The sequence below is a fragment of the Idiotropiscis lumnitzeri genome, chromosome 12, assembly GCF_059441095.1.
Source record: "Idiotropiscis lumnitzeri isolate Australia: NSW breed Sydney's pygmy pipehorse chromosome 12, RoL_Ilum_1.0, whole genome shotgun sequence".
NCBI classification, from domain to species: Eukaryota; Metazoa; Chordata; class Actinopteri; order Syngnathiformes; family Syngnathidae; genus Idiotropiscis; species Idiotropiscis lumnitzeri.
Genome location: NC_142402.1, coordinates 18,866,251 through 18,883,352, shown reverse-complemented (window position 1 = coordinate 18,883,352; position 17,102 = coordinate 18,866,251). Strand labels below are relative to the sequence as shown.

Below are 17,102 nucleotides of genomic sequence, written 5' to 3'. Positions count from 1 at the left end.
TTACTCATTCACTGCCATTGACGGATATAGACGCCAAAAAGTTAAGTATACTCTCAACATATTAACATGAAAGGCAAGTGAAATTAATTAGGATCTGATCAGATGGTCTCAAAATGAATTAGTCCGTTTTTCCATCTCTCTATTGAGGTGTGTGTAAATTGTCGCGATAATAGACCCATAACCGCATGTGTTCTTTGGCTGACATTTAAAAGGAGACGGTGAAGTGTTTTTTTTTTTACACAGCAGGGTGCACCCTCTATGACCTGGTGTGTGCAAACATTAGAAAGAACATATCTTCAATAACACCTTTGTGGAAGGAATACATTATAAGAGGGCCAATTTGACCATCTCGTTGTCGGATGTCTCTTAAAGAATATCCTGCCATTATCCTGTGGTGCAAAGTGTGTTTGGTGTGAGTTTTAATCACCAATCTATTCAGAAAGTGGTCATGATCATCCATTTTAAATGTTTAACTTGTTCAATTTATATTATCGCAAAACCAAACTTGGCAAACGCTGGTTGAGGTAAAACACAATTTTAGTAAATTATAAGTAGCTACATCAGGGATGCTAGAATCCGGTCCTCGAGAGATGTAGATTACCGCCAACACACCTGATACAAATGGTCAGGATCATTATCAGGCTTCTGAAAAGCTTGCTGATGAGTTGATGATTTGAATCAGGTGTGTTGGAGGAGGGTAACATCAGAAACAGGCTTGATTGGGACTCTCGAGTACCAGACTTAAAACCAAAATTAAAAATGAAAGAAGAAGAAATACAATTTCCGGATATAATGACTTTATTAAAGACATTTAAACGTTTGTATTTGAGTTAAGCTCGAACGTGGGGTCTTGGTATTTTGGGGTGAGTCGCAAGTCGCCTTTTTATGACCTTGTAGTCCGTGCGCGCCAGGCGCGTGGTCACGTGACCGCTGCACCAGCTGTCAGCTGATTGGCCCGCGACAGTTTGTCTAAACTTGTCCCTCCCGGCACGCTTAGCCGTTAAAGGTGCACAAAACGTCAACCGAACTCGAATGTAAGACTTGAATATATTATTTGGACCTGTTGTCGTCGTTATGGTTTTTCGTAATTTCATGGTTTGTGCTATATTGTCGCCTTAGCGAGTGCGCTTTGTTCGAAGGAGAGGTTTTGCGCATTTGCGGTCATTTGGCAACGAATTTGATGGAGGGCGAGCAGCTGCTACTTGAGTCGGCAAAAGACGGCACTTTCTCTCAGGTTCGGCGGCTTCTGAAGTCGCGGATCGACGGGATCACTTCTCTCGACGTCAACTGTCGATGTAAGGAAAATGAAATGAAACGTGTCAATGGAAGTGTATTGAAAACTTTTTTTCCCCCCTCACAGCAAAGTCAAAAGGCACCTGTGGATGGACGCCCCTTCACCTAGCGTGTTTCCATGGAAACGGGGACGTCGTGGATGAGCTACTAAAAGTGAGATTTATAGCTGTGCTTAAAAAAAAAAAAAAAGCTTAAACGTGGTTTATGTGAGGAATCTATGGCCGGTCATTAGCTCCACTGACTTCAACCTCTTACAATATCAAAAACAATTACAATATTATGGATTTTATTCAGCATTTTTGACAGCAATAATACCAATAACAATACAAATGCCCACATTAACATGTCTGCAACATCAGGGTGAGCGCAAGTTTTTTTTTTCTTTCCTTTTTTGTTTTTGCCCACTTCATCTATTTTCGAAAGCATCATTTCAATCGCTTAAGACTTAAACTACTTGGTATGTATTGCAGGCCGGTGCTGATGTGAACATGCAGGACGACTTGGGCGACACGCCCCTGCACAAAGCGGCCAGCACTGGAAGAAAGGTAAACCACAATAGCATCCCGAACAAGAAGAGAGTCTCACTCAACCCTCGCTGGTCATGGGCTGTTTTGGACCAAATGTATGGCGCAAATTTGCACGTAATAGACGCACTCCCAAATATGTCCCAAATACCGATTCTTCAAGCATTTCAATGTCATTGCGCTTAAATTTAAATTGTTGACTGAAAAGATAAATGAAATGCACGGACTCTGGAGTCTGTTAACAACCAATTACTACTTTCCTATTAGCAGTTTTGTTGTGTTTTTGACTGTGCTTTATAGATATTCAAATTTTCTTTTTTACATAGAAGTCGACTGCAAAAAGCACATTTTCGCCAAGTTATGTCATATCGTGTGCGATCGCATGTTTTTGAATCCCCTTGAGTCTGCTCCTGCTTTTAGAATACGCAAGTGTTGCAATCGAGAGCCAATGAACAAGCGAGCAGAGTTGATTCTTTGCTCGCTTAACTGAGCTTTCATAAAATATGCCGTGGTCTTTTCATGCATCACGTGTCTTTAAATGTAACTGATTTCCAAAAAAAAAAAACTTGACGTAAACTCCTAGTGCTCATTCAATACGCAAAGGGAGCTTTTGGAAGCTTTGCTGAGGTCTTCTGCAATTGCCCGCGTCGTGTCACCAATTTTGGTTGCGCGCACTGGACTTGAAATGTTCGTCTGTGCTCTCTTTGGTCTTGATCCCCCCCCTCAGGAGATTGTTCTGTTGCTGCTGCGTTATGATGCCTCTGCCAGTGTCATCAATGGAACAGCGCAGATCCCGAAAGACGTCACAGAGGACGATGAAATCATAACCATGCTCGAGGGTGCGATGACATTGTAGAGTATTTGGATTAGATCGTCCAAAGTTATTCCACTGGTGCTCTTGTTCAGACGCTCCAATCTCTTTTTCTTTTCTGTTTGTGTACTTCAGCCGCTGAGAGAAGAGAGGCGAGGCGGCGGGAGGAGAGACTGCTGGACGCTGCGAGAGAGGGGGATGTCTCCGCTATGTCCAAGATAGTTAGTGTCAAAGTTTTGTCAGCCGAAAGCATATTTTGCTGAATTAATGGTCATGATGTTGGCATGTTAGGATAGTCACACATAGAAAATTACATAGAAAGTCCACTCACTCAAATTATCAGAAATATGGGACTGTTGTCATTTTGCTAAAACTAAAATAATAATTTTGAAAATGGAAAACACTTAAGTTGCACATTTTGTTCTCCAGTTGTGCAAAGCAATCCATTCGTTTAACTATCGGGGTTTTCCATGTTAAGAATTTTTCAAAAAAAGCAAAGGCAAAGCTACCACTTTCCTCCAGCAGATGGCAGCGTAGAGCCAATTGACATTGTTAAAATGGAACATACTGAATATAATGTGCAGTGAATGTGATACTGTACGTGGTAAATGCACTACATTGATTGACTTTTTTTATTTTTTATTATTTTTAGCTTGGTGGGAAAGATGCTGTGGATGTGCACTGCAAGGATTCGGTGGGCAACACGCCCTTACACTGTGCTGCCTACAGAGGGCACAAGCAGTGCATCATCAAACTTCTTCAAAGTGGCGCCTGCCCTACTGTCAGAAACAACCAAGGTAGATGATCAAAAGTGACATTCACCCCCCCCCCCCCCTCTCCCACCCACCTTTGAATGAATGCACGCTGCCTTCCAGAGCAGACGGCATCCGACCTGGTCCGCACTCATGAGCTCAAGCAAATTCTGACTGACTTCCAGGACGAGGTGAGCACAGAGAGTGAATAGTGGCTTTTGGTGTTACTCTCGCTCAGCCTGTGTTGCAGACACCTGCTCCCTCGTTCAGGAAAAAAAAATGCGTGCAGGATTCAGTGGGTTGTAAAGTAATGGAAATAACATTGTTTGTGCGTTCGCTCGTGTGATAAATTTGTCCCCTCTTTTTTTTCCCTCAAAAAAAAAAAAAAAAGAAAAAGGAAGCAAGCCGCCGACTGCAGAAGATTGAAGGCCCTCTTTGGAAGGTACCCAGATGTCAGAGTGTGTTCCTGTGTCTCATTTGGACAAGCAATGTCCTTTCTTTCATCTCACCATATTTAGTGGATGGACCAACCAAGATTTTTCTGTGGAGATTAAAAAGTGTATCGTGCTCAATCTAAATATTTTTCACAAAAACAATTTGAGAATCTTTTAGTCCGACTTTTTAAAAAAATCTTTTTATGCCGCTTACGTGTAGTCTTTCTCTGCCACAGAGTTCACGATTTATTGGGTGGCGTCTCCACTGGGTGGTAATTGAGGATGGAACCGTTTCCTGGTACTCCAGACAGTAAGATTGTTTTTTTTTTTTAAATTTTTTTATTTTACATTTTGCCAAATTCAGGGCACACACATCCCGAATTGTTGCATTTTTAACATCTGATAAACTGCTTGTTTTAATTTTTTAATTTTTTTTCCAGACGCTCAACCGTGATTGAAAATGTCGGTAAGATGTGCCACTAATGCACCCTCCTTCGCTTTCTAGGGCTGAGTCGGGAGCTCGTGTAAGAAAACAGGGCTGCAGATCTTTAGCGCAAGCTTACTGCATGGTATGTAGAGAAGGTTACATCCTATGTGCGTGGCAAAAACAAAAATTGCTTTAAAAAAAAAAAAATAAATAAATAAAGGTAACCAACAAACTAGAAGTGACGTCTTCAAGCAGCAGAGCCTCCAAATGACAAGTTTGCGTTGAATGGCTCATCCACTCTTGACTTTTAACTTGAAACGTAACGCTAGATAAAAAAATTCTGTTTTTGGATCATATGTAAGAAAAAAATATACGGCATTTAAAAAAAAAAAAAAGTACACTGTACAACTGGGTTACATGCTTATCAACATGAATTGAAACCACAAAAGTAGTCGTTGCCAACTTGGCAAGCGAGGCATCCTAGCTTTATTTAATTTGTTAATTTAATTGGCCGCTTGCCTGCATCTAACTTTAGAAGCTGTATGCCCTGCACTTATTTTAATTCAATGTCTGTCAGTAAACTGTACCCTGTGTTATCGAAATGTTTTCAAATATTATTTTTATTGAATTTTTATTACACAATACCTATGGTCTTCTTTTTTTTTTTTTTAATCTTTCACACATGTAAAGCACTGTTTTTAAAAACAAAAACTAAAACCAAGTGTTGTGAAAAAAACTAAAATTAATTCAAATGAACTAAAACGCAAAACGAAATAAAAACTAACTACAATTCAAATTCCCAAATTGGACCAACCCCGGTGTGCTCCGATACATCCTTGACCATCTTCTTGATGAATTGCCCGCGTGTACTTGCCACTTTTCTGACTGATATCTACTTTTTGTAATTCCAGGTCAAGCCATGGGATCATTGCTTCTTCATGCTCAAGTGGGCTGACAACTCGGCATTGTGTTTTAAAGTCCCCTCCAAGACGGACTCTGTGGCCTCGCGAAAAGTGAACCGCTTCTCTTGTGTTGTCCACGTCATGGCAGGCTTGGTGTGTGTTGAAATGCCACTGCTCGTTCTCCCCTCAGAGGTGGTTGGATGCCTTTGAGGCGCACTCCTCTTACAGCACTCAACGCTGCCCCCGCCACAAGCACGTAGACGACGCGGATGGTGACGGCAGCGTTGCGGCGAGCAGCGTAACGCAAGCCCTGCTGGTAAGATTAAAACTAATCGGCTGATGATGGCCAGTCACGTGTGTGTCTCTGTGTGTTTGTGTGTGTGTGTGTGTGTGTGTGGTTTGTCCATGTTAGGCAGCTAGTGCGTCCCAGCAGAAACTGGAGAGTGAGGTGTCCATTTTTCTTTCTATGGTGAAGAATGAGGAGAACTATGGTGAGCACAAAAAGTCATTTTCCCTGAAACCTCATATTCGTTATATATTTTTTGTGAAAGGCAGAGAACTTTTGTTATTGCTTTTTAAAAAAATAATTAAAAAAAAGCTATATTTATATATATATATATATATATATATATATTGTATTTTTTTTTAATTATCTTTTTAATTAATTCTTTAAATTTTATTTATTTATTTATTTTTCAGAACTGGCTGCACCGCTTCTCCTGAAAGCCAAAGAGACCAGTGAGCTCTCCGGTGAAACTTGTGCTGCTCTCCAGCTCTGTCTTCAGCTGTTGTCCAAACAAGAGGAGGTAGCTTCATATTTTCATCACTTTTTTTTTCTAAAACATTTTAACACATTTTTAAAAAGTGAGAAGCCCCACACGTGACCAGGGAAACAAACGGCATGTTTTCCTACCAGCCTTGCACTCGAGATGATCGGAACACACACACACGCACACCCCCACACACACTCGACCGCATTTTCACTGACAACTGATCAGACCAGACATCTGTGGTAGTACCCAGACTGACCTGTTGGAGGCAGCATGCTGCCACACTGCATCTTGATTGTCAGGAAATGCAAAGAACAAAGTTTTGCAGTCCTCGTCATTTTTGAGTGGTGAACGACGCTCCACTTAACCAATTGGCCGTCAATAGCATGATCTTCAGCTTTTCACTGAATGTTGACCACACACAACGATCTGCCATCGTAAATATCGAACAGGTTGAACATTTGGGATTGTATACAATGTTTTCCGAGCAGATGGGGAGGCAAAAAAAAAAAAAAATTACTGTATAATCAATTAAGCAGAATCTTTTACAAACATCCAATAATCTTCTCTTTGATGCCATTGATCAGACATGGTGATAAATCCTCCAATTCGTCATGATTGTCATTGTGCTGTCGCCGTTTGAGCTCACGTTAGCTTCCGTGATTTGAAAAATAGATCCTTGAGCGAGCCCCTACTCACAAGCGTGACCTCCTTCTTGTACTTATAAAGGTTGAAGTGGCTGCAGGCACTTGTCGCAGGTGCTTGTCGCGTTTGGTCAGTGTGCTAATCGCTGGTAAAAGATCCCCTTTTATGCTTAGGCTTGCATCAGCTTTGCAGATCAGCGCACATTCACATATATACTCGAGGGGGTCGGCGAGCGAGGAAGCTGAGGTTTGTGTGCGCGCGTGCGTGTGCGCCAGTTCAGTTCTGGGCCAGCGTGCTGAGAACACACACCGTGCTTTCAGGTGGAAAAGCGAAGTCAGAGGAAGCACGAGGAGGACTTTCTCGTCCAGGTAGAAGATTGTAGATTGTCTTTTTCACCGAAGACCTTTTTTGTTGGGCGTGAATGCATGTTGGCTTGATTTTAATTGGCGCAAAACTTTAAGATGAGCTTTTTCTTTCCACGGGCTTAATTTACTTAATTCAGAGTGTGAAAATGAGCGTGCTAATGACCGCCACATTGCCCGTCTCCCGTTTTTAATTCGAAATTAGCGTTTGATAGATTTAGCACAACACGGAGAAGCACATTTCGGTGCAGATTAGATCACGTAAATCTTTTTATTTATTTTTTTAGTTTTGTTGTAATGTCAAGACAAATTGCCAAATTCTGACTAAACTTCCAATGCTTACACAAGGACAACACGTGCTTTGCCTGTGCTCATCATCATTGCATGAATTGCCAACAGCTGCTCTCTTGTCGGAGGGATGAACTGACCCTGTTATCAAATTTTACAGAGCATAAAGTGAGGGGGGAAAAAAAATATCACAATGCATGCTAAATTAATCACGATCAGCTGCATTGTGTAAAAAGGACCTCACTTTTTTCTGTGCTAAGCTGCTGCTGCTACTTTATATGCTAAGTGGATTATATTTTCACCAGTGCTGAGATTGGCTGTATTATATGGCATTAACACTAAGGCCACCATCCCCATTAGCCCACGTAACGTCCTGCAGCCGTGTGCTGCCGTTGTTTCGCTCCAATATCTTGGCATCTCATGGAGAAGCTCGCCTAATTCTGCCGAGGGTTTCGCAGTAAACGTGATGTTGCCCCCTAAGCAGCGTACGCGCAGTCTGACCCACTTGGGCAGCAGCTGGAAAACTCGACCAAGGTGAATTTTCTATGTAAAGCAGTCGCAAGATTGTGCAGCGTGCCTGGGAATCTCTGATTTAGTTCTTGTGCAACCTATCCAAGATTCTTTTTGCTTTGTGTGCAGGGAAGCAAAAAGGGTCTTCGCTAAACTATTCCTGCAATATTGAAAGTATTGAATTAGCCAAAATGTCAGGCTATGACTTTACCGATTTTTATTTATTTTTTAACATCCTAACTGATTTAAATAAAGAAAATGAATTAATTTAGACCCCATACGTGCTAACAATAATCAACACAACATACAAAATATCTCAAGCTAGTTCAGTCTCCACCCCCAAACCAGATGTCTGTTGTAGTACCAAGACTGACCTGTAAGAGGCAGCAGACTCGACACTGCCAAAAAAGAAGAGCAAATTAGCGTTGTAAAAAAAGCAATTGAATGTTCAATTTTTGAGCGATTATCATTGTTGGTTCCTGCCGGGTGCCTCCATGCCAAACCACCTCAAAAATCGAGATGCGATTGCCCTAAAATTTGCGCTTTAGTGTTGTTGCATGAAGCCGCCTGGTGATCAGACGGCAATACGCTCATCTGTCGCGGTGACTATCGTTACAAAGGCACGACACATGCAGCAAATCTTTCAATTCTTTCCGCGATTCAGATAGAAATCGTTCTTCAAAACCGCCGGGTGATCAGATTGATCACAAGCCTGACCTCCATAAAGCGCTCCGTTATTTACTCTTGGGCTTTTTTTTTTTTATCGTGTGCATGCATGTAGATGCTCACACAAAGTTTTGGAGCCATCACGGATTTGCCCTTTGAGGTTTTTCGCCATCAACGCATTTGAGAAGCGCTCTCAGCTCTCCCTTTCAGGGGTGTTTGCCAAGGACGAGCATCCCTCCCAGTTCTCCCATCGGCACGGCGATGGCGCACGGCATCAACGGCGCTTAAAATAGAAGCGCTTGTGCTCAGGAGAGGACGCAGCGAGGGCGAAAGAGCTGGCACGGCTTGTTGCACAACAAAGTCTTCATTTCCTGCACCGATGTTGAGCCAAGAATTTGGAACCGTGCGCGACCGCACATTTCTTGCAACGCCATGAGAGGAGTGTTGAAAGAGCGGGGGAAAAAAAAAATCTAAATCTTTGTGAGAAAGTACATTAGAAATGGTATCTACTGCTAGATAATTAGCCTGGCAGTCATATTTCATTTTCATACCGGTGGGCTGTTCTGATTGCTAATTGGGGCGGCGGAGGAGCTGTTTTTGTGTCTGCTGACGGAAGAGGCTTTAATGGATTTTTTGCCACGTTCTCCTTCAGTCACAAAACATATAAATCACAGAACGAAACACGTCGGTCGTTCTTTGTGGTGCTTTATTCATCACCGCTTCTCAGTAAGATGAAATGGAAACGTTGACTTCACTTTAATCAGCCCTAATAAAGACAATCGCTCTTAATGTTTTGTTTTTTTAGACACCAAAGTCCACGTGCCTTGACTTAACAATGCTCATATTTAAAAGTGCTGGTGTGTTTGCAATCTTCAAAAGATTTACGTTATTGACTATGAATTTTTAGTTGTCAAATTAATTAATAATTTCTGCTAATCATTGAGATCTTTTTTTTTTTAAAACTGTCCCCAAGCTCGGAATTTCTGCGTCTCAACCATAAATCTTGTCTGATTTCTCTAGTCTTTCATGAAAGCGGACTGATTTTCTTTTTATTTAATCAAAATTTTATAAATATTTTACTTTAGAAAACAATATTTTCAGAGTACATGCCAAACCAGAAATTGTGTCAAAATTATTTTGTTTATTCAATTACCGCCAATTAAATATATATATATATATTTTTTTGATTTGATTCATCAATTTAATCGATTATCAAAATAATTGTCTGTCACTCCCCGAAAACAACTTTTATGGCTGTAATGAGGAGTGCCGGCGAGCTGCCCAAGTTGATCGGAAACACTGATGTCCGTCATCGCTCTGTGGCGTGGCTCCGGTTACACGAAAGCGACACTCAATCCTGCCTGACAGATCACTGGCCTCGCGGTGTTTGGTTCTGATCAGAGGAAGTCGGATCTCGTGGCAGGATTATCACAACAATGCGCAACCTCCACCACTGATTTTGTCATATTCCATTTATTATATATATATATATATATATATATATATATATATATATATATATATATATATATTTTTATTTTTTTTTTTTAAACGTTTGCAAACCCACACATGAAAGTTTGCATCCAAATTCGTAATTTTTTTTGTCGAACAAAGTTGATGTTGACCAGAAATATTGCATTGAACATCATTCCTGCACTCACTGCACTGACTTTGATTCCCCCCCCACAAAACATTTTGGTATATCAGTGCTTTAGTCCCCCCCCCAAAAAAAATCTGCTGTTACAGTCTTGCAATGTTGTGTTGCGTTTGTGCAGGTGTGGAGCCTGAAGTTGGAGCAGGAAGAAGAGAAGAACCGAGCTCTGACGCAGGCGCTGCAGACCATCGCCACCGAGCACCACGAGCTCAAGCAGTCGCTGAGCAAGAGCAGGAGGTCGCCCTCCCTCGGCACCCTCGCCGAAGATGATTTCTACGACGCCGTGTCAGGTCAGCTCGGCCAAACTCAACAACGCTCAAATGAAGTTATTGGTGTGTATGCGAGACATGTTACAAAAAGTCATTTGGCGCTGAAAACGGTCCATTTGACTTCCTCTCTCGCCTTGTGAAATTGATTTGGTCCCAATAGCCTTCCTTTTATTTCGATTTTTGCATCGGTTCATTTTTGTAGTGAGACGCATTTGAAGGGTTCTTTTTTTTTTTTTTTCTTTTCATGAACAACTTGACATGCTTTGCTGCTTCTTGAGTTAATGAGTGACTGTACTCGGCCATTCTTTTGAACTTTGCTCCAACGTTACCCTTCATATGTCGCGGACGATTAAGTTTCGCTTCTTGATTAATTATTTTTTTTTTTTTTTTTTTTAAATTTGCTGCTATTTTTTTTTTTTTTTTTTTTTTGCACAGACTTGCTAGAATATACATGGAAGTCTGTCTACTCAGCCCCGCCCTCGCCGACAAGGTGTTTGTTCTCGAGAAGTCTCCCTCTGGGGATGACTGCATTATTCATGGCGCGCTCTGAGCACTGACCACACGCGCCGTGACCCCGTGAAACGCCAAACTCCGCACTCGCGTGGCATATCTGTTGCCTCGCAAAATCACAATCATGTTTTTTTTTTATGCCCGAGTGTAGCTGCCGAACATGTCATGATGTAGTCGCACAACGCATTGCAAAGTTGTAATCAATGAGCTTCCGATACCGCCACGATGAGCGGCTTTAGGAAGGAGAGTGCCGAGCAAACATTGTCGCGGGAAGTGAAGCCTCGCCATGGCTTCTCATTGGTGAAGGCGCTCAGATGGGAGGGGGAGGGAGGGGGGGAGGCGGTTCAAATGGAGTTGCTTATTTGTGGAACGGCGACGTGACGAGGCTGCCGTCATCTGACCCCCTCCCCCGCAGAGTCCGAGTCGGAGCTGTCCGTGAGCGGCTTCCTGTCGGTGGCCAGCTACTCCTGCGAAGAGGACGAGGGCAGAGACGCCCCCCTTCTCAGCAGCAGCCGCCGCCATCCCAGCGCGCTCGCGGGAGCCGCCGGAATGGCAGGGGAGGGTAACCGTGGCAACCAGAACAATGCCGCCAAGAAGCACAGGTGGGACATGCTCCAGTTTTTTATGCCGACGGATGGCAGTTGTGATGCCGCTTCGTCTCAAAAGATGTCTTCTCGAGTTTTTAGTTTAGTTTTATTTTTATTTATTTTTTTTGCTTGCAAGAGCGCGCTCCCAATCCTCAAGCGATATCTTAGCGTGCAAGTCCGATAACAAGAGTAGCCCGAGTGAAGGTGTATGTTCCGATGTTTTCGTGAGCACCCCATCCACAGAGAATAACCTGCTTTTGCTTTTCCTCCCCTGATCCGACTCACCCGGGGACAATCTTTCATTTCCGTAGAGGCTCGTTCCAGCTTGGCTTGATCCAACAAGTGATCCTTGAATAATTTAGCAAGTTCTGGCATAGGTGCTGCGGGGGTAAAAAAAACAAGAAAAAAACTCTTTTATTAAATAGATAAAAGCATCACAAAATAAATCACTATCAACTAATCTTTTTTTTTTTTTTTCTAGCCGAAAACATTCATCATCATTTCATTGTGGAAAAAGCGGACGTGTAGCCGGGGAACGATTCTAATCATATTTGGATATGAAAAAGCGGGCGCCTTAACAAATACAAATGTAATATATTTGGGGCAGAGACGGGAGAGGAAATCAAAAGTGGGCCAAAAAGTGGCTCCGTCTTGCATCACTGCTCCGACGGAAAGCTCAGTCCGCCTCGTTCTGTCTTGTTTATTTAACAGAAATAATGGGAGACACCATCTGCCCGCTGCACAAATAATTCAATAAATCAAACCGCCTCGTGCAACCACAGACGACACACAGCCGCCTCGTTTTGCACATGCGCAGTTTTTGCCGGTCATCAAATTTATACTCTCCAAAGATGAGTATTTTCAAATGTTTAAAGTGTCGCACGACATTCACCCACGCGGTCGTGCACGTCTCAAATACGAGCGGGAGCGGCTCATTAGCTTCCAGGTGTCAGGTGACATTGCCTCAGCTGTATTATCTTGCGTGGCGCTTTTAAAAATGCTCTCGACTTTAATCCGAAGTCAAAGTGTCCTAATGAGTCGCGTCACGACCGTCGGCGGTGCTTTAAAATGTGCTCTTGTGATTATTTTGTCTCATTACGAGAAAAGTCAAACGCATTTCATCCATTCTGAACAAAGGAACGATGAAATGCACTCGTCACGGAGCCAGTGTAGAATATCGAAATCTTTGGCTGTGTTTGTGCTCTACAACTGATGCAAAATTGTTTCTCCCTCTTGAAATGCTTTTCCATAGAACATCTCTACCGGCTCCGATGTTCTCACGAAACGACGTCAGCATCTGGAGCATCTTGAAAAAATGCATCGGCATGGTGAGGACAAAGAAAACTGATTTTTTTTATTTATTTATTTCTTTGGTTTATATTGATCTTCTGTTCACTTATTTTTTTTTTTTACTGTTTTAGTATTAAGGAGACAATATCAAATACACAAATGATGAAGAATTACACAAAAACAATTTTGTGGCTATATTTAACCAGCAACAAATTTCTCGACATTTTCTCATGTTATTGAACACTTGTGGGGACTCCCTTATTTGTAATCTGCGTCCAGACTGCAAATAAATGGTGCCGGCGTAACACCGCCGCTGAATAATAAAACTGAGACGGAAAGTCTTGATCGCAGAAAAAAAAGAAAAAATCGGTTGTTCAATTTCACGTTGGGCTACATGCAAGCAATTAAAACGATAACATTTTGTTGTTGTTCTAAAAGCTTTGCAACACTCATCGGCCTTGTCAGTCTGGATTAATTGTCTACTTAACAAGTCCCGTGGAAGGCAAGAAGCATGATCCCGCCGTACGATGTACACCAACATCTTTGTCACCCCTTCAGGAGCTGTCCAAGATCGCCATGCCGGTGATATTAAACGAACCTCTGAGCTTCCTGCAGCGGATCACCGAATATATGGAGCACACCTCCCTCATCCACCGGGCCAACGCCGCCGCCGACTCGGTCGAACGGATGAAGGTGACGCAACGCTCTCGTTCATCCGGGGGAAAACTCTGAGTGGGATGGTTAGATGGCAGTCCCGCAAACCGATTTGATGCCACACCTTTTTTATTTTATTTTTTAATGTTGTTGTACTGTATGACAAAAGAAACAAACTTTTAGTCGCCATTCATGCGTGTGTCCATATCCGGTATCATTGTGTGGTTGCAGTGTGTTGCTGCATTTGCGGTGTCCGCTGTGGCGTCACAGTGGGAGCGGACCGGCAAGCCCTTCAACCCGCTACTGGGCGAGACGTATGAGCTCATCAGGTCAGACGCCGCCCCCCACTCGCGTGATTCGTGCGCTCGTGCGTCTCATCGACAGTCTTTGTCATTTCTGTCCAGAGATGATTTAGGCTTCAGGTGGCTTTCCGAGCAGGTGAGCCATCACCCCCCCGTCAGTGCCTTTCACGCCGAGGGCCTGAAGGAGGATTTCGTCTTCCACGGCTCCATCTACCCCAAAATCAAGTTTTGGGGCAAGAGCATCGAAGCAGAGCCCAAAGGCGTCATCACTCTGGAACTTCCCAAGTGAGTGTCAAGCTTTTTGCGGACGTCCGACTTGCTCGCGTCTCATCTGCGCGCCTCCAAAGGTACAACGAAGCCTACACGTGGACCAACCCCACCTGCTGCGTGCACAACATCATCGTCGGTCAGCTTTGGATCGAGCAGTACGGCGGCGTGGAGGTCGTCAATCACAAGTAATGGCGAGCTCCTGCCGTGGCGCACAAACAACGGGGGAGGCGTGACCAAGTGTGTGATTGCTTGTGCGGCAGGACCGGCGAGCGGTGCAGCATGACTTTCAAACCTTGCGGCCTCTTTGGGAAGGAGCTTCACAAAGTCGAGGGGTACATTCTGGATAAAAGGTAGCGTCTGGCTCCTCTTCGTCTTGGCGAAGAAGTTTCTTGTGTACTTTTATTTATTGTTCTATTTGCAGCAAGAAGAAGCTCTGCGCCATCTACGGCAAATGGACCGAGTGTTTATACACGGTGGACTCGGCGACCTTTGACACCCACAAAAAGTCAGACAAAAGGAGTTCGGAAGAGAAAAAGGCCTGCAAAAGGGTAACGCTCTGTTTTCTTTTTTTTTTTTTTTTTTTTTTTTGGCATTTTTATGGCGACCGGCGGGGTTTGGTTCTCGGTTTAGTCATTGGAGGATATGCACGTGTGTGTCATGTGACCCCAGAGCAGCGTCGACGAGGAGCCCGAGGAGATGCCGCCGCCGGAAGCCGAGACGGTGCAGGTGATCCCGGGAAGCGAGCTCGTCTGGAAGATAACGCCTCGGCCCGACAACGCGGCCAAGGTCAGGCGGACTGGGGGGAAAAAAAAAAAAAAAAAGCTTTGCGTGGTTGTCACGTTTTTTTTGTTGTTTTTTTTTTCAGTTTTACGCCTTTTCCGTGTTCGCCATGCAGCTGAACGAGCTGGATGAGAAGATGGAGGGACTTCTGCCTTCCACAGACAGTCGTCTCCGACCGGACATCCGCGCCATGGAGAACGGAGATATCGGTATGCCCTTCATGTGACCGCAGCGCAGCACATATCAATGCATGGCATTTTTTATTTTTTAATTTGAGGACAGACGAGTTAGTGGCTTGGACCAACTCTATATGTGCGCACACAGAACGATGCCAGGTTTAAAGTTTAATATTTTGGCCCCCACCCGAAAATCAAGGAGGAAAAGTTTTGTTCACAATTCATGTGTATTATATAAGAATGTGTTTTCATGAATCGGTTCTTATTCACTATTGCTGGGTCTGAGCAAGTTTGAAAAATAATCAAATTGCATTTATTTCCCCTCAGTCAAGTGATTTTAATACGCAATAATTTTTTTCAGACACAAGCAATAAATTGATTTGCATTACAATAAACATCAGATTTATTATACATAAAAGTTTTGTTTTGACTGGTTAAGCTTTTCGTAAAGTGAAGACAAATGAAAATGAAAGTCAGTTTATTTCTCGTCTCCAATCATCGTTGTTAACTTACCAACTATTTTGACTGGCAGTCTTTCAACTTCACAAAATTCAATCAAACGCTCGTTTGGTAGATGTAGCGAATGCAGAGAAGAAACGACTGGAGGAAAAACAGAGGACAGCCCGGAAGCATCGCGGCAAGTCGACAGACGACTGGAAAACCAGGTAATTATCGCGTGCGTGCACGTGCGTTCAGAACTGCCGTCACTTTGCCTCCTCTGATCTTCCTTTTCGCTCCTCTGGAGGAGCGCCGCACCGAGACCAGCAGGGTTGACCAAAGTTGACTTGTTTGCTCTGCTCTATACTGCCCCCATCAGGACAAAGTGCGCTACTGTATACGTGAGTCTTGGTCATTCTTAGTATTCATTGTTTTTTTAACATTTTTCAGGTGGTTTCAGCAAGGAGCCAACCCGCACAACAAAGTTCAAGACTGGCTGTACGTGAAAGGTTACTGGGACAGAAAGTTCATGCAGCTGCCCGACATCTACTAGGACCAAGAAAGGCAAACAATCCCCTTAGGACTTCCTTGAAACTTTGAACATGTCAATTTTGGTGTGGCGCTGCCAGTAGTTGATCACTAAGTTAATAGATGCTTAAATGCAACCACGATAGGTCCAGTTTGAACAAGAGAGCACAAAAAAATATATATATATATTTTGACATCATTAAAGGAGACTTATTATGCAGTTTAAACGTTTCCGGGTGTCTTAATAAAAGGTCTCTGACAGCTTTGCTCAAAATATGTAAAGGTTAAAGAATGACATCGATATTTATTTGAAACTGGTTTAGGGTGGAAGTTCTGTCTCAGGCAAATACTTTTTTTTTTTTGCGACAAAGCAACCAGCTGCTCAATGTTGCTGACTAAGCAATATTTTCTGAATTTAGACTATAATCTTGACTAATTAATTATTGGAGACTTTGACAATACTTGTCATAGACAAAACAAAACAAAAATATTCAACTGTTGCCCATTTTTAACAGTAATACCAGAGTTGATTTTTATTTAATTAAGGCTCAAATACGCCAACACTGCAGCTCTGCTTACCTTTATGATTTAGGCACGAAAGCGCATCTGTGTGGTCTGGTCGTTGCTTGGCAATGGGACTGGCTGAAGAAATTGTGTATCGACTGTTACGTAATTGGTTCCACTTGTGATGCAACAATTGCGTCCCTGAGTTCGGGCGCTTCAAAGACTCAACAAGAACAAGCTACTGAAAGGTCGATTTTGTGTAAGAGTTCCCCAATTAATGAGGGTTTCATTCGCTGACCTTTGGAGAGCAATTATTGACTGTGTGTTTTGACTGCTTAGATTGAGGGTGTGTAGACTTTTGCAGTTTAATATAAATAATATACTTTAGATGCTTTTGGTTGTCGTAATGAAAATTTGAATTGGATTTAAAACAATTCATGTAAGGAACATGTATTAAAATGTGCTCAATATTGAATCGACCGTTTTTTGTTTTGTTTTTGTTTTTACTTGAGTACAAGCTGCTCTCTTACTGTGAAAGGGTTTTGGTCATGTACAATAGTACGCCTACTCCTAGCAATATACGCATATACAAAAAGCGCATGTGAATCGCTAACTATGCAACCACCTCAACGATCCTCGTGCGAGGAGCTGCTCTTTAACAATCTTAGTTGTTCAATAAAAGCTCACTTATAACAGACAGCTCTTGGTTTTGCTTGCTTTCATTCAAGAAATAAAAATTGTAATGGAAGCCATTTG

General features: G+C 42.8%; 1 protein-coding gene across 3 annotated transcripts; it reads left to right on the top strand.

The window, feature by feature from the left end:
• The first annotated feature begins 866 nt into the window (after window positions 1-866).
• Window positions 867-17,098, top strand: LOC148326370 (oxysterol-binding protein-related protein 1-like). 3 transcript variants are annotated; one of them, XM_088311400.1, is made up of 27 exons: window positions 867-1,034; window positions 1,120-1,295; window positions 1,361-1,446; window positions 1,764-1,838; window positions 2,545-2,656; window positions 2,764-2,849; window positions 3,281-3,425; window positions 3,504-3,571; window positions 3,772-3,822; window positions 4,051-4,124; window positions 4,320-4,383; window positions 5,153-5,254; window positions 5,334-5,459; window positions 5,556-5,634; window positions 5,843-5,949; window positions 10,160-10,328; window positions 11,233-11,419; window positions 12,657-12,732; window positions 13,253-13,387; window positions 13,580-13,935; window positions 13,998-14,105; window positions 14,181-14,270; window positions 14,342-14,468; window positions 14,590-14,706; window positions 14,786-14,909; window positions 15,451-15,541; window positions 15,765-17,098. In XM_088311400.1, exons 2-27 carry the CDS (start codon window positions 1,181-1,183, stop codon window positions 15,865-15,867), a joined length of 2,973 nt encoding a protein of 990 aa, XP_088167526.1. In that variant the 5' UTR covers window positions 867-1,034; window positions 1,120-1,180; the 3' UTR covers window positions 15,868-17,098. The 3 variants fall into 3 exon arrangements, with proteins under 3 accessions (XP_088167526.1, XP_088167525.1, XP_088167527.1); XM_088311401.1 differs by having other exon boundaries at window positions 949-1,295; window positions 13,580-13,677; window positions 13,753-13,935; XM_088311399.1 differs by having other exon boundaries at window positions 947-1,295.
• Window positions 17,099-17,102: the final 4 nt, after the last annotated feature.

Excerpts from the sequence above, each read along its gene's own strand:
- LOC148326370 (XM_088311400.1), top strand. The coding sequence starts at position 1,181 with ATGGAGGGCGAGCAGCTGCTACTTGAGTCGGCAAAAGACGGCACTTTC. Across the intron at positions 2,850-3,280 it reads TCTCCGCTATGTCCAAGATA|CTTGGTGGGAAAGATGCTGT; the intron begins GTTAGTGTCAAA and ends TATTATTTTTAG. Across the intron at positions 14,271-14,341 it reads GGGTACATTCTGGATAAAAG|CAAGAAGAAGCTCTGCGCCA; the intron begins GTAGCGTCTGGC and ends TTCTATTTGCAG.